The following is a 16,551-nucleotide window of genomic DNA, read 5'->3' on the forward strand; positions in this document are numbered from 1 at the left end:
TGGGTCTCTGCGGCTTACCATCCTCTACGCTCCTTCCACCTGGCTGCCGTCCTCGCCTCGGACACCTCCCCACACGCACCCATACACGTGGCCTTCATCACTCTTGCCAGCACGCCTGGAGGACCCGTCAGGCCAGCTTCTCGGGAAGGGTGTGCCACACACCGGGTATGTTTGGAGTCCAGTTGTGAGCACCGCTTAAATCCCGTGGGGACCCCCGGCGCACCTGCTCGTGACGCACTCGCTCCTGCTTCTGCATCCAGGCCTCCAGTCTGGCTCTTGCCGCTCATTCAGTCCATCCGTCAGCCTGCCTGGCCGTCATTTAACAAACGTGTGTAGAGGCTAAGAGCTGGGACTCTGAAGTCAACCCGTCCTGGACGCTAATCCTGACTCTGCCACACTTTCTGGGTGTTTGGGGGCACGTTATTCCACGTTATTTCAGGGTTAGCACGAACATCAAAAGGTAACTTACATACACCCTTAGGGCAGAGTCTGGTGCATAAGAGGAGCTGAATAGCTTTTTGCCAGGGTAATGAATGTCATTACTACGTGCCAGGCACGTGTCGGAAGTCGCCTGATGGTCTGGAGAGGAGCCCAGAGCGGACGGCAGGAAGGACGGTGAGATGTCTCCACTCTGCACGCTTGGGTCACGCAGGAGAGAAAGTCCCTGTCCACCTGCCGGGAGGGTCAGGCAGGAAGCCAGAGAAAAGCCTTCAAGGACAATGAGGCATTTTCCAGGTAGGCTGGAGTGCCATTTCCGGGCAGAATACAGGCATTGAAGGCTTATGCATCACTGAAAATGTGGGGGCTTCTCTTACTGTGTCTGCGCGCCTGGGATGGTGGAGGGGTGACTAGAGGATGCCGGGCAGGTGTATGTATACCAGGGTCTTGTATCACACAGTGAGGAGCCTGGGTATATAACCTACAGGTGAATGGGGCAGGGGGACACTTACACGGTTCAGTTGTGTGTCTGGAAGTCACTTCACCCTTTACGGTTTGAAAGAATGTCTCCGGATTATTCCAGACGCCATTGAAAGCTCCCTTTTCTGACATACCAGGATAGGCCGTGATGAAAACACTCTGCTTATCACTTGATAATATAATTTAGGGTCTTGTGTCACCCTTGGACCGTCTCAAGCATTGCTACTCGTCTCCAGAGTTAGATCTTAGACTTCCTATAAGTGGAGACCGTTCAAAGTCTTTTGTATTCCCTCACCGTGCTGGGCAGTAAGGGAACTCAGCAACCACCAAGCCCTTCCTCTCTCTTTACTGGATAGATTCCAAGCTAAGGAGCTTGAGGGCCTGCCCAAGCCACACCGCTCATTGATGGGCCTTCAACCGATCACACTCAGTAACCGTTGCTTTGCTGACATACTCACAAACAGCCAGTTCTTGCTGGTTTTGACCAAGCCGGGTAGATGTAAGAGGACTATTAACTGACTTTGAAGTCACATCCAAACTGAAGCCAATCAGGACCTGGAATAGATTTTGTTTGTCTTAAAAGAAATCGGGCTTCAGGGCACCTGGGTGGCTCCGTCGGTGAAGCATCTCTTGAGCTTGGCTCAGGTCGTGATCTCACAGGTGGTGAGTTCGAGCCCCATGTTGGGCTCTGTGCTGAGCGTGGAGTCTGCTTAGAATTCTCTGTCTCTCTCTTCCTCTCTCTCTCTCTGTTCCTCCCTGCTTGTGCCTGAGCACTCTCTCTTCATCTCTCTCTCTCTCTCTCTCAAAATAAATAAATATTTTTTAAAAAGAAATCAGGCCACGAATGGGTCAGATGTTGGTGAGATTGCCTCAATAATCCACATGGATGATCGCTACCATTCCAGCTGGCACCAGGAAGCTGGGGCACGCCAAACAGAGGATTTTTTTTACTGGGGAGGACGTCAAGGGTTGGAAAACCTTACGGAAGTCCATTTGACCGAAGGGGCTCTGGAGTTGAGAGAGCTCTGGATATGGATCTTCATTCCACAGCTCACAGCCATTTCCCGTTAAGGTCCCCCAAAGACATTGTCCAAGCCAACCCCTAGCCCTCACGTGACTTATTGGATAAGCTTCGTTCTTCTCTCTTCCTCTTGAATCGCTTTATTCCCGGAGCTTCTAAAACCTCCCTCTCTTTCTTCGCCAGTGTCTCCTTCTCAGCTGCCTTTGTTTTCCCTCAATCTCCTTGACCTTGTAATATGTCCCTCATCTTCTTGACCTCCAGGTCTCCCTCCTCAGAGGACTTCTCTTCAGCGTCGCACTAACCGCAGTGATCTCATCAAGTCTCTTGGTTGTGAGTACTGCCTACGTGCTCATGACTTGCACGTGTATTTCCCCAGCTCAGACCTCTCGCCTGAATCCGGGGGTCACATATCCAGCTCCACGTGAAATTCCACATAAGCACGTCAAGCTCACTTTCCCCAACGCCACTTGCCCACACCAACTTGCTTCTTCTCTAGGGCTCTTTATTTGAAAAAATAGTCCCTCCATTTGACCACTTGCTCAAGCCCCAAACCTTGAAATCATTCTTGAGCCCCCTCGTGCCTTCACACTCCACGTCTAATCCTTCAGCAGGCCCAGTTTGGTCCCACCTTCCAAATATACCCCAAATTCAGCCACGTTGTACTGTAACTCTGCCAAGCCAACCCAAAAGTAATTCTCCCAGGACAATTGGAAGCGTTTCTAACTGGTCTCCCAGCTTCCATCTTGGCCTCCTATAGTCTGTTTTCTACACAGCAGCCAGAGCAACCCTTTGGAAATTCAAGCCAGACCTTGTCACTTCCCTGCTCATGCTATCACCCTCAGGATACGTTCCAAGGCCCTTGCCCTGGCCTGCCAAGCCTAGCATGAAGCTGACCCTTGACCTCTCTGCCCTTTTTGTCTTTCCACCTTCTGCCCCAGACACACTAACTTCCTGGTATTCCTCAAACAGCCACCTTGTCAGGGCCTTTGCCCTTGGTTTCCCCCGCTACCCAGAATGCTCTTCTCCACAGTGCCTCATGACGTCGCTTCTTGTGTGTCTCTGCTCCGGTGTCACCAGACAAGCCTTCCTTGTCACCTCCTAAAGCCTGGCTCCACTTCTGTTTCCTTCATGGCTCTTATCCCTACCCAAATGCTATTGCGGACATCTCTGATTATTTATTTACTTTCTGTTTCTACCCACTAGACCTTAAACCCTTAAGGGAAAGGATTTTACTCTCTTACGCTGCTGTGTCTGCAAAACCAAGGTCAGGGCCGGGCTCATAGTAGTGACACAATGAATATTCCTTGAATGAATTATTGAATCAGTGAATGATCTCTTGCTCATCACGTCACTAGGATAATGACATGAATTAAAGTATATAGAGCCATTTCTGGCAAATGGCAAAGTACTCAAGAGTATCTGTTCCCTCAACCATTATTATTATAAAAGGAGCCGGGCTGTGGCAGTGGGGCATGGAAGCTAATCATTTTGCGGTTCCCGCTATTATCAGGGTTTGCTTCTATTTCTGCATTGTGTATATTCCCATCTGGCTTTTCCTCTTGGGAATAGTTGGAGAAAGTGTGTTCCTTTGAGCTCACTGCTCAGACTTTGTTTAACTTGTAGGCATTTCTTTTAAGCTGTCCACTTGAAAAAGAGCTGTCACATTGGCTTCCGAGGCAAATTCTCCAGCTCTACAGGCAGGCAGGCTCTGAAAAGTCTGACACAATTTCCAGCCGCATCCCCCAGGACAAGGAAAATGCTACAGGTGTCTTGGCATCATGCTAACCTTCCAGGGAACACAGAATGCCATATTTGGCAGGTTCTGAGGGCAGAAATAAAGCACATGAGCACAGGAGGGAGACCAGACCGGACGTACATAAGCAACACCCCATCACCTTCCCGGTCCTAGCAGGGAAGAGACGCACGGTCTGTTAGAGAAGCCTTAAAGGGGAGTCTGATGCTCCCTTTGATAAAAAGGCATTCCCTCCCCCCTTACTACTTCTGAAAAATTGGAAAGACATAAAATAAAGGAAATAGCTCCCAAAAATATACATTTGCTTTTTTGCTTCACCTCCCTTCCCATTCTAAACGTACACCAAGAGTAGTTCCATCCCCCCTGGGGGTGAGGGGTAACTCTCCCTCATCCCGCCTCCCTCACCTGTCAATCACTGGCAGTGCAAACAGGGTGGGTTTAGAGGCAGGTAAATTTCATTCTGAACCTTGGTCTTGACTCAAGTGAGCTGTGTGACCTCGGGCAAATTCCTTAACCTCCCTGGGCCATTTCTCCAGGGGGAGAACAGCCATGCTTCTGGATGATTGGGAAGATAAAGAAGGGGCGCCTGGTGAAGCCCTCCGGGTAGGTGCCATTATTATCATCAGAATGGGTGCTATTGTTCCGTTTTGGAGACGAGAGTAGCCCATTTATTGAACCATCAGAACTCCATGGGGGGCAGGGGGAGGGGAGACAGAAAAAGACTTTATTTTTCTCTGTGATGATATTTAGTCTGATAAACCACCCTCGCCCTAGGTTGCCACAGCCCATGAGAAAATCTTGGCAGATTCCTTAACTTCCTGGTCACTTGAATTTATTAAAAATCTGTCTAAAATAAAACTCTCGTCTCATCTATTTAATCCCTCCTTCCTCCGGCACCCGCCCGGTTCCTAGCTGGAAGGAACGGAAGTGAGGAAGGTCTGTTCTGCTCCTTTTTGGTTTCCGGGTCCCCACCTTGGTGTGGCTGTTTCAGCGAGTGCTTTTCATGCCCCGTGTCACTTAGTTTTGCTAGATAGGGAAGGTCCTCTTCACAATAAATAACAGGGCTCCCAAGGACGCGCGGCCCTGCTCCCCTGTATCCGTCCGGATGGGCCAGGTTATGGTACAAGAACAAACAACTCCCAAAGAACTTGTGAGCTTCTCCTCCTCCTCCTTTGATGTTTGTAGCTCCTCTGGTGGGTTTGGGCTGTAGAGAAAAGGGCCCACTGTCTCTGACCTTGTAATGTAGGGTGTTGCTGCTTCTCCGGCCACAACTTTCTGGCTAATGATGCCTCATCGCTGGCCTTAGTGGGGCTCCGCTAGAGGGCCCTGCAGGCCTCTTCCCTGGATGGCTCCCTGGCTTCCCACAGCCACAACCAACATCACCTGGGCAAGGAATGACAATCCCACCACCTTCCAGGAAGGTGGGAAGAAGCAACGTATTGCGTCTACACACAATAGACACCCAACCTAATGATTTCAAACACGAGTCATCTCTTCAGTTGATGGTTCTGTGGGTTGGCGATGTGGACAGGGCTCAGCTCGACGGTTCTTCTGGTCTCATCTAGACTCTTTATTCCACGCAGGGAAACAGGGTGGCTGTGCTTCAGGGGTCTTACTCATGTGATGGGAAGTGACGGGACTGTGTGCCCGTCATCATCCTTCAGGCTGCACTGGCTTAGCTCCTATGGCAGTTTGGTTTCCAAGAGGGAGGACAGAGCATGCCAGGCAGCTTGAGGTCTGGGCTCGGAACTGACTCGGAATTGCTTCTGCCACCTTCTCTCGGTCAAATTCCCCAAACCAACAAGATCCAAGGACCGAGGAGATACACTACCTTGGACTGGTGGGTCTGCAAAGTCACATTGCAGAGGCGAATGGGGAAGGGGAACGGTAGAAAATTGGGGCGTTTTTGCAGTCTACCCCAAGCACCGAAGGCCACATCTTCCTGATCTTCTATGGAAGAGGTTGGAGGGGAGATGCCGAGGTGACTAGGTTTGGCATGGGCTTATCAACTCATCTCATATATCCCGGGGGGGGGGGGGGGGTTGACCACACTTGCAGGGGGCCTTATTAGACGAGTGTGCTTTACCACCTTTTTATCGGCAGCTGTGGGTCAAAGACATTAATTCCAGGCGACAGGCAGAGTCCCCTTGGACATTCAGTTACGAAAGGAAACTACCTTCTAGGTAAAGTGACCTCTCGCAGACCACACAGCCACTAAGCGCTCCGTTCCTCTTATTTGGGCGAAAGGGAAACATTTGCACAAAAGGGGCAGTGAGGAGAAAGCATAGTAAATATCACGGACTTCTAAAAGGCCACCGTGGCTGCCATGGACAGAGCAAGGTACACACTGGTGCAAGCTGTCATGGGGACCCAGAATCTGCCAGTCCCTGGAGCCCATGACAAGGAGCGTCTCTTTAGATTTAAGAACAAAGGAGACTTCATGAAGCTTCAAGAAACTTCATGAAGACCCCCCAGGCTCACATGCTCACATCTGTGTTTCCAAAAGACCCTTCTGGCTCCAATGTGAAGGCTAGATTGGTGGTACAGACCGGACCAAAGCCAGACCTTTCGGAAATTAAGGCTTTGCCAAACCCACGTTTTAACCCTTCGTAATTCCAATTCTGAGGTCAAAGGAAAAACGATCCCGTTTGCCATGGCCAAAACCCAGCAGCAAAGCAGGGAGAAAGGCAGAGAAGGTCAGACAGATAATCCCACGCACATGCCCACGCCCAGATTACCCGTCCGTACGCTTCAGACCCACACAGGCTTGAGAGTTTCTAGTTCGTGTTCCGTGGATACTTTGGCCACGTGGATTCCCAGTCACGCAGCGGCCTCTCTTGCTCTGCTGTGTATAGAGATGGGTGGCTGCTAAGTGACCGTAAGAGAGAACATCCAGCAGAGGTCCTGGCATCGTAGACGCGGCCACCGAGCCCAGAAGGTCGAACGCTTAGTCGTTCCAGTGATTCAAATTCAGAAGGCAGGTGGTGTCAAAAGTCCAGTGTCACGGGACATTCTGATGGCACGCCGGTAGGACCTCCAGGAGCAGGGGCAGAAGCACAGGCGCCGTGCGTGCTCTTCGGGTCTTCTGGCTCGGGAGGGGGCGGGGAGAGAGCGGGCCAACTCCCTCCAGGCCCTGACCTCGCCCCACCCACGCGGGGACGCGTGAGCCTCCTTGGGTCCCAGGGTGTCCTGGGGTGGGGGGGGGGGGTGGGGGGGGGATGGCACAAGTGTCTGCAGCCGACCTCACCCCCACAGCCTGAGTCTGCATGATCGATCGTAAGAGCGTGTTCTGTCATTGCATTGCAGCTCCAGAAACTAAAACGATCGCTTTCTTTCAAGACCAAGAGTTTACGGAGCAAAAGCGCCGACAACTTCTTCCAGAGAACCGACAGCGACGTGAAGCTGCAGGCGGACGTGCTGGCCGAGGTCAGCCCCAGCTCCAGCCCGCTCCCTGCGCCCGGAAGCCTGACGTCCACACCCACCAGGGCCGCCCTGCACCCCGGGGCTGGCGGCAAGGCCCACGCCTTTCAGGAGCACATCTTCAAGAAGCCCACCTTCTGCGATGTGTGCAACCACATGATCGTGGGTAAGGCCTCCCCCACCCCCACCTCCAGGTCCCCGCGCCCGCCGGACAGGCCGGTGAGAGCGGTGCGGCCCGGGTCCGGGTTCCAGGACGGGTTCCGAGCCTCAGAGGCGTGCACGAGAGCAGGTTGTTTGGGGGATCGATAGCTGGGCAACGGGAAGGGAGGCAGGACGGGGCAGGGGGAGGCGTTGGATGGTGAAGCAGGTGCAACTTGGGCCGGGTCCCCGGGGAGCCCTGTGTGGTCGTCTGCTTGGAGGCTGGAGGTCCGGGACGTGGTGCCCCTGCCTCACCTCTCACTGCGTACGGGCAGCCCTTGGGGAGGGGGCAAGATCCTGAATGGAGCAGCTCTTTTCAGCCAAGGGCAGTTGGCACAGAGGGAATCGGTGGGCGGCAAGCAAGACGTGGGACGCTTGGGCGTGGAATTCTGCAGGGGGGCTCGAGTGACACATCACAGCATCCGCTCCAGGGCGCACGGCGACGTGTGTCTGGGCAGCCTGGGGAGGGGGGTCTGTTGCTTGGTGAATTACAAGCAGATGAGCCAGACGGGCAGGTGTCGGGGGGATGATTCTGGGGGAGGCACTGAACGGGGCGGGAAAGGTGATGGAGCCGCCGTTACGTCTCTGTGCCTGGCACGGACCCGCTCGTGGCGGCAGCCTGAGAGTCTTAGGGGGTGTGCCCAGATGACAGGAAGGACCCCCCGAAACGTCCCAGCTACAGGCAGTTCGGGCGGGATTCAGAGTGAACTTGAACCCGTTGTCTCAAGAGCAGCAGCATACCCTGGTAATTGACCCGTCACTGCAGAACAGGAAGAAAGCGCAAGGAGACAGGCCTCTGTCTGCTCTCAGGGGGCCCGAGGATGGCGGGAGTCTGGCTCCAGGGTTACACAGCCCGGCCTTCCTGGAGGCCAGCCTTTTGTATCCTGCTGGCAGTGGCCCCTCCCTCCTCCCATGGTGGAGGCCCTTTCCTAACCCGCTGGGTCCAGTGGCTCATGCTCCGTTGAAGGCAGTTGTCTGGAGAAAGGGGTCGCTGTGGGCCATCGGGAGCCAGCACACACATCTCCAGAGCAGTCGGGGCTTTTCGCTGCTGTCACCGATTATCACAAATCTAGGAGGTTAAAACAACACAGAGTCACTGTCTTACAGTTCTGGAGGTTGAAAGTCCGCGGTGGGTCTCAGCGGGCTAAAACCAAGGTGTCAGGAGATACGTTTCTTTCTGGAGGCTCTAGGGGAGAGTGTATGTCCTTGCCTTCTCCAGCTTTGATAGGCTGTCCACACCTTGGCCTGTGGCCCCTTCTGTGTTCAGAGTTATGATGGCAGATACGTCTTTCTCACACTGCCGTCTCCTTGGTCCTCACTGCCCCTCTTGCACCCATCTGGATAATCCTTCTGTCTCAAGGCCACCTGACTGGCGGCCTTCCTTCCGTCTGTAACCTTGATTTCCCCTTGCCGTGTAACGTAACATGGTCACAGGTTCTGGGGATTAGGAGGGGGACGCCTCTGGGAGGCCGTTCGTCTGCCCCCGGACACCCGGTAGGGGTATCTAGGCAAGGCATCAGCAGTGTCCACCACAATCATAGAAGAAAACTTCGGTTGAAGATCACAAGACTGGCCTCTGTTGGTTCCTTTCCATCCGGGTTCTGAGGCCAGTCACGTGATTGTCGTACTCCAGCCGATGGCTTTGTCGTGTCGCATGGTGAGAGGCCATTTTCATTTGGAGTGGGCAAAGAGACACCTTTCTGGTCAGTGCACAGAATGGGGAGAACGCTGACCCGTATTTTTCTCCTGCCTATTCCCATGACATAATTAGCCTTTCCCTTCCCAGATAAAATGAGGTGAGGGGGTGAGGATAGTAGAAAGACTACGTTCATGGAATCAGCCTGAAGTTGAACCCCATGCAGCCGTGTGCCCTAGTGCCAGTGACTCACCTTTTCTGAACCTGTGTCCTCATTCTATACAGCTATGAAAACCTCAGGGTTTTGAATGGATTCATGAGCCGGCAGATGGGAAGCACCAGGCATCTAGAAGGTTCTCCATAAAGGGAGCCCATTGGAGTTGGTTATCATTAGAGGAGAAAATGGTCATTACTCTCCTGAAGCAGAGAAATCTATTCACAGGATAAGCCAAATTAGTTTTACAGAAAAAAGTTAAGCTTAATAGTCATAAATAGTTGGAAAAATAACGTCCACACGTTAGGAAGCCCCTCATCTACATGGCAGTGTTTTAGGTTCACATCGAGGATTGTCTCTAATTCTCCATTTCATATTTTATAAGGGATATGGACAAGCGAGTGGGTGTCTAGACGAGTGATCGGAATGGTGAGCGGTGCGTCCAAACAAAATCCTAAGGAAGCTTTGGGAGTTTGGTGTGTACGAGACTTGGGATGTGCAGCTGTGTTTTCAAGTACCATGTTGGGAGAGTCAAGAGACTCATGCTATGCGGCTTTAGAGGAAAGGGTTGGGAACAAGGAGCAAAGTTAAAAGGCAAGTTTCAGTGAGACTATAACCCACTTACCCCAGGCACTTGACCTGTGAATGAATGGCTTCCCTTGTGAGTGCTGAGTAGTTTAACATCTGTCAGGCCATGGTCATCCGAAAGTCTTTTCTTACTTCCTTATCTATCTGATAGTCTTCACAATGAGATTTGAAATGTCTGAGCTTCCCGAAGAAGCCCACGTCTGTCGTCGCCAAGCTTGGACCTGTCAGTGGTTTCCAATGTGGCCAGGAAGGCAGGATCCTACGTTTCCCTTCACGCTTGGCCGAGACCCGGTTAAGGAGTGGGATGTTCAGAATGGGGAGGAACATCTTCCCGTCTTGCAAACAGACACACAGGGCTGTCCTCATCTTCAGAGAACCATTATCCATTCACACTCTCATTTTCTAGCCACCATTATTCATTTTCTTCCTTAGAACAAGCCACATTTCAGAGCCGCGCTTGTGTCACTCAGGGGTTTCTCAGTAACGCTGTGTAACAAACAAGTCCTCTCAAACGCCAACACTTGGAGTAGCCTTCTTTGACTCTTACTCAGGCATCTTCAGATCAGCTGGGGTTTGGCTGCCATCGCATATGCTTTTCTTCTTCTCTTACCCCTTCCTTGGACGAGTGGACCAGCCAGGTTGTGCTCTCCTCATGGTGAGGACAAGTGGAGGCATACAAAGTTTCTTAAAGCCTTGGATTGGTGGCATTGGATTGTGGACCCAGCCCACACCAAGGAATGGAGAAATGCTCTCAGCCTCTAGTGGCAGGGACTTCAGAGCCACCTGGCCAGAGGCACAGGTACAGGGAGGGGGGAAGAATGGGGTCCATAATCCAATCTTCCTCCGTGCTTACTTAGGGCGGCCTCTTGATTATCGAACCTCTTTTGTGTGGTAGACTGCACGAATCTTGGGGGCTGTACCACCCTTCCATTCCATTTCTCCATCTGGAAGTGATGATTTGGATCTGACTGTGAGCATGGTGGGAGAGGATCTCGTGTTCCATGCTCAGGACACTGAGGAAACTTGGCCTCCAACCTAGTCTGTGCGTCTGCCTAACATTCTTCCAAGTCCAATGCATCACTTTCAATTCCACACAAATTTGCACCAGGCCTTTTCAAGGCAGTGCTATTCATAACCCTTAAATGGGTGATGCTGTGTCTCTAGTTTAAATCTCACTGTGACCAGTGTGAAAAGACAAAGGAACATGTGTTTTGAAAATGAGTAACAGAAATGAGTTTGCCTCTGAAGAATGTCACAATCAATACCCTAAGGGAGGATTTAGGTACTTCTCAAGTACAGCAACAATTTTGAAGGACTCCCATCTTGAAAATCACCAAGAGATGTGCCCTGTGCTGAAGAGAATTCTCACTGTACTTTTCCTTTATTAGAATTAAATTTATATTGTAGCTGCCATTTTATCTTGAAAAAGACAGAGGGGTGCCTAGTGGCTCAGTCGGTGAAGCGTCCTACTCTTGGTTTCCATTCAGGTCATGATCTCACAGTTGGTGAGATTCAGCCCAACTTCAGGCTCTGCGCTGACAGCACAGAGCCTGCTTGGGATTCTCTCTCTTCCTCTCTTTCTGCCCCTCTTCTGGTTGTGCTCTCTCTCTCTCTCTCTCTCTCAAAAATAAAATAAATGAACATCTAAAGAAATCATCATCAAGGCGCACTGCTCTTTTCCAAGATGAAAGCAAAAGTAAAGAAGGCAGGCTCCTTCTAAGAAAGAGGAAGGAGAATGAGAGAAGCAATTTGAGGCAGGAAGAAGGGGGAAAGGGAGGTGGCCAAGGAGGGAGGTGAGGAGAGGAAGCTACGTGAAGCAGAGGCTGGCAAATGTCCTCACTTCCTGAGACGAGGCACGGAGCACGCTAGTCTGGGATCGCAGGGCACAGTCCATCTGTCCCCTTTCTCTTTCCCTACTCTTCAGACTTAGCCTCCTGTCTCTACATGTATCACCTGAAGATTCGTTTCCTTCCAGCCACAGGTCATTTTCATATCCCAGATTCCAGGGAAAGACTATCTGCTGCTATCTCCTGAGAGTGACATTTCAGAAAACGTATTAGAGCAGGTTTTTTTTCCTTTCAGCTGAGAACCAAAGGCTACATCATGATGGCCAGGAAAAGTCAAATCTCATTTGTGAGGTTTTCTAGCTGATGGATGTTTGTTTAAAAACAGAAGGAATCTGGGCGCCTGGGTGGCTCGGTCAGTTAAGCATCCAACTCTTGGTTTTGGCTCAGGTCATGATCTCATGGTTCATGAGTTTGATCCCCACGTGGGGCTCCACGCTGACACCATGGAGCCTGCTTGGAATTCTCTCTCTCTCTCTCTCTCTCTCTCTCTCTCTCTCTCTCTCTCCTTCTCTCTGCTCCTCCCCTGCTCTCTCATTCTCTGTCTCTCAAAATAAATGAAAACTCTTTAAAAAAATAAAAAGTAAAAGGAACCTGGCATTCTCACTGTCTAGGATTTCTAATTTGGAATGGACACTCATTGGGTTGACAGGGCGTCACATTTGTTCCTTGCCTGACTGTGCCCTAAAGCTGGGAAGGCTACACATTTTCATCTACCAGTGAAAGTAAACCAGGACCCCACCTGTATGTTGCTAATTTCCTCAGCTCTTTCACTCTATAGCTCGTTCCCAGTCGCCAGCTTTGCCCTTGTCCTCAGATTTGCACCTCCCCTGCAAATGTGGCACACAGACCCTTGGGTTGAGCAGGCACTGTGGCAGGCCCTCCTGCCAGTCTGATCTTGCCTCCAGGACATGGCTACCTTTTACGATCACCTCCTTAGGCTGTCCCCTTCTAGAAAAATGGGTCAGCTCTGCAAGCCAAAGATGGTCAACCCAACCTTTCATGGGACATAAGAGAAATAGGTAGGTGTACCTCAGCCCCAGTGCTGACTTTCCCAGCCTTTGAGTCAAGAAGACTGATGACCCAGCCTTAGACTGGGAGAATTCTCTTGGTTTAATGGGCATCTTTTCCCCACCAAGCGGATCGATTCTGGCCGCCCTCAGGCTTTGGCCATGGGCATGAGGGGTGGGGACTCCTCTGCATCGTGTATCAACTTAAATGTATTCCATCAACAGCACCCTCATTTTGGGAGAGCATTGAGTCTGCTTGCGGTACTCTGCCTCTCATTGAAATTTCAGAGACTTGAACAAGTCAAAATAACTATCACCATATCTAACCTATCACCATAACTATCTCAATGCACGAGTCCACTCCATCAGTTAAAGAGGTTTTTTTTCCAAAGGACTCCATTCTCCTGTTGACTGTCTCATGCCTTGTTTCCCAAACTATTTTTTAATTAACTAAATGTTCTTAGTTGGCATCCACTTAGAAGACAGCCTATCCAACGGGCTTCTATTTCCTAAACACATATTTAGCAAAACAGCCGGACATCCGTGCTTGACATATCAAGTTGCTTATACAGTCACTGCACAAAGAATCGTTCGCCTTCAAACCGTCCCGAGTGGTGACCGCCGGGGAAAATAACTCTGGCTTAGTTTTAGGTGAGCAGCCCCAGAACTGGACCTGAGGTAGAGATTCTTGTGAGAGTGGTTTCTTGTGGAGCGTGCCCTCAGGAGAAGGGATTCGGATTCTGCTGCCCTGCGCAGAAGAGGCAGGGCAGGGGCGTGCTCGCGGTCGGAGTTGGCTTCAGACCGAACAGTCACAGCATCGGCAGGAGAAAGAACTCAGATCTGGACAAGGCACTCACAGCATCCCTACATCTGTAATCTTAGATGCAATATAAAAGCGTCCTCCACTACGAATGAATATAAAATGCAGATGGACCGTGGCCTTGATGTACCTATAACACCGTGTTACCATCAGAATGAACGGTCACATGGTAACATTATAACATGAGGATATCTTGCATGACATGAGTCCAAGGCCTGTCTGCTAATGCTCGTTTGACCATTAGTTTAACTGTTTCCTGACCTGTTCTGACGTCATCTGATTGCTCAAAAACAGCCATAAAATATTAACCAAACATTGAATGGAAGAAAAAACTACACACACACACACACACATACACAGAGAGAGAGAGAGAGAGAGAGAGAGAGAGAGATGCATATACATTTGTACATAAAGCTAAAAAGACAAGACAGTGTTGACTCGCCAGTGAAGTCGTCTCTTGATGGGAAAGGCCAAAACAGAAATCAAGGGGAATATGGAAAAGCAAACGTCACATCTGTGTGTTCTTAGAATAGAATGAAACCTCTGAGCTGTCATCAGTCGGTTGACCAGACGATTGTTTTAGCAGCTGTACAGCTTCTAAATGAGAAAAATCACAAATGCTCTCTAGGACCTTTTTCTTAAGTTTCATGTAGATTGCTTTCTTTTGGGTCATGGTACGTGTCCGTCTTAAAATCCAGTACGGAGACCTCGGTGCTTTGTCCAACGGGATCCTTCTCCTCTGGTGTCTTCACTGCTTCCAAGTAGCACTAATGTAACTGCTACTTTTTTTTTTTTACCAGAGGACAAACTTGCAATATAACGCCCGGTCCGACCGAGGTCATTTCTTTGTATTCTTTGCTCCTCTGGCCCCCTTGAGAGAATCGTGTTGATGCTAGGGGCGTATTTGACTGAAAAAATACGGAGCACAGGTGGGGTGTGGAGATGGTGACTCTACCAGATGAGGAATGTTCGCAGGGCGTGGCTGTGTTTGGCCTGGAGAAGCCTTCAGGGAGCACGATCAGGGTCCTCCAGGAGCTGAAGAGATCCCATCCAGAAGAGGGTTTAAACTCGCTCCGGGTTCTCAAGTCCACAATGATGAAAGACACCGAAGGGAAGAGCTTCTAAAAATAACTCCAGAAGCGAGCTCTGCAGATTTGGGGAGGGGGCGGATTTTCCCCCAATAAAGTGTATGTTTGGAAAACACTGTGCACTGCGCTCCCTCTGGATATTCGGAGCCCGCGTTAGCATTCTGAAGTCCTGCGATGCTGGAAACTCCCGAGCGTTATCAGTGGAGAACAGGCAGTGGAGCAGAGGGATTATAACCACGGAGTGCTCTATCCCGACACCTACTTTTCCCCGATTCCACTTGGCTGCTGTTGAAGAGGGTGGGGCTTGTATCTCAATTCAGAAAGCCCTCTCAGTGCTCACAAAGGCAAATTCGTTAAAGAGTTCTTAAGACTCCAGTTCAGGACCAGTGTTCTCAGAGAGCATTGGACTCCGCACCTTTCAACTAAAGGGGCAGAGAATACTTTTAAGCTGCCTTCTTCCGTCGGTTCCCCAAAATGTGATGCCTGCTGCCACGTGCTAAGCCATCTCTCCCAGGAAACGACTTACAAGAAAAAATAATCCACGCTCCTTCCAGGGGAGATTGAACAGCCATGGATGCTGGTGGGCTCCAAGGAAGGAGGTTTCTTGGAGTCTCACGCAGACGTGGAGGCAGCCGGGGGTGTGGGCTGGTGTTAGGCTCTGGGGCATCTCGTGGGACCTACAGGTCATTGCCTTGAAAATGAAAGACCCCTGACCAGCCCCCCCCCCTCCCCAGACATCCTGCTCCCTGGGGACGGTCCCGATCGTGGTTTGGGAGCCGTTTTCAGTGTGCTGGCGTTTTGTCTTTCCTTGTGGAACATCTTTCCTGCTCCACCTCTCCATCTGTCCCATTCTGAGACCTGCGAAGACCCAGTTACAGTGCTTTCTCGAGTTCCTTGGTGGCCACCTACTTCCCTGAACGTTCATACCGTTCCTCAAACAGCCTAGACTTTGGTGAGCCGCTTGAAGACGTGAGTCTCCCTGATGTGCCCGTTCCCATAGCAGGTAGCACACACATTGCACACACGGAGGTTTTAGAAAATGCTAATTAGTGGGTGGGAAAAAACCAGTCTGCCCTGAAGTACGCCAACAGACGTAGAAGCGAATTGGAGCACCTGGATGGCTCAGTCGGTTAGGCACCCAACTCTTGATTTTGGCCCAGGTCATGATCTCATGGTTCGTGGGATCGAGCCCAGCATGGGGCTCTATGCTGACAGCGCAGATCCTGCTTGGGGTTCTCTCTCTCCCTGTCTCTCTCTCTGCCCCCCGCATGCACGTGCCCTGTCTCTCTTTCAAGATAAATAAATAAACTTAAAAATAAGAGAAACAGAAGTAAATTAAAAACAAAACAGAGAAAGAATATGGAAAATTCCTAATCCCTCTGAAAGTCATCCCCAGGTATATTAAGGCTTCAGCCTGCCCTAAAGGAAGCTTGACACAGAAGCCTATTTCTTCCTCCGTGACATTTCTCCGCATTTCCCCTTTTTGTTGCATATTTTAACGCAAAGGTGGCACAAAGGGGGTCATAACAGGGATATCTTTATTTTGCATTATAGCCACATACAAATACAAGGCCATCCCATCCTGTTTAACCCTCGTGTCCTGAATTCCCACCGTTATAGTAAAACCCCCAACTTTGTTTTGTGTATATTTGCCTTTATCTACCTTTGACTTTAAACCTTTTTTTTGTCACGTTATCTAAGTGCTGCTTTGGCAACTCAACATAATTGGACTTTAGATTTCTTTTTTTTTCCCCCAACTTGAATTTTTATTCCAAATTCAAAGAGATTTATGGATTCGCATTCATTGCTCTGAGTGAAATAGTTGGCTTTCCTTCTGTCTGTTACTATGCAGTTTCTATTTTGTGTTTTCTGTTTCCTTCCGGTGTGTGTGTGTGTGTGTGTGTGTGTGTGTGTGTGTGTGTGTGTTAGTCATGTGGCTTGTGTGTTCTTTTCCTTTTATAACTTCCCGTGTTTGGGAAGATATGTAATATGCTCTTGTCCTAATGATTACCTCTGAGGTTTTCCCAGAACACTGTTCTTC

The 16,551-nt window shown here is 50.3% G+C and overlaps 1 protein-coding gene across 3 annotated transcripts in view; it reads left to right on the top strand.

Annotated features, from left to right (window-relative positions):
* STAC (SH3 and cysteine rich domain) overlaps window positions 1-16,551 on the top strand; it is a 139,704-nt gene that overhangs the window by 50,752 nt on the left and 72,401 nt on the right. For 2 of the 3 annotated variants that reach the window (XM_058729349.1, XM_058729348.1), the window contains exon 2: window positions 6,999-7,278. In XM_058729349.1, the coding sequence (XP_058585332.1) occupies window positions 6,999-7,278 (280 nt within the window). The remainder of the gene's footprint in view (window positions 1-6,998; window positions 7,279-16,551) is intronic. The other variant, XM_058729350.1, reaches the window with a different exon arrangement.

This window comes from Neofelis nebulosa, chromosome 5 (genome assembly GCF_028018385.1).
Source record: "Neofelis nebulosa isolate mNeoNeb1 chromosome 5, mNeoNeb1.pri, whole genome shotgun sequence".
NCBI classification, from domain to species: Eukaryota; Metazoa; Chordata; class Mammalia; order Carnivora; family Felidae; genus Neofelis; species Neofelis nebulosa.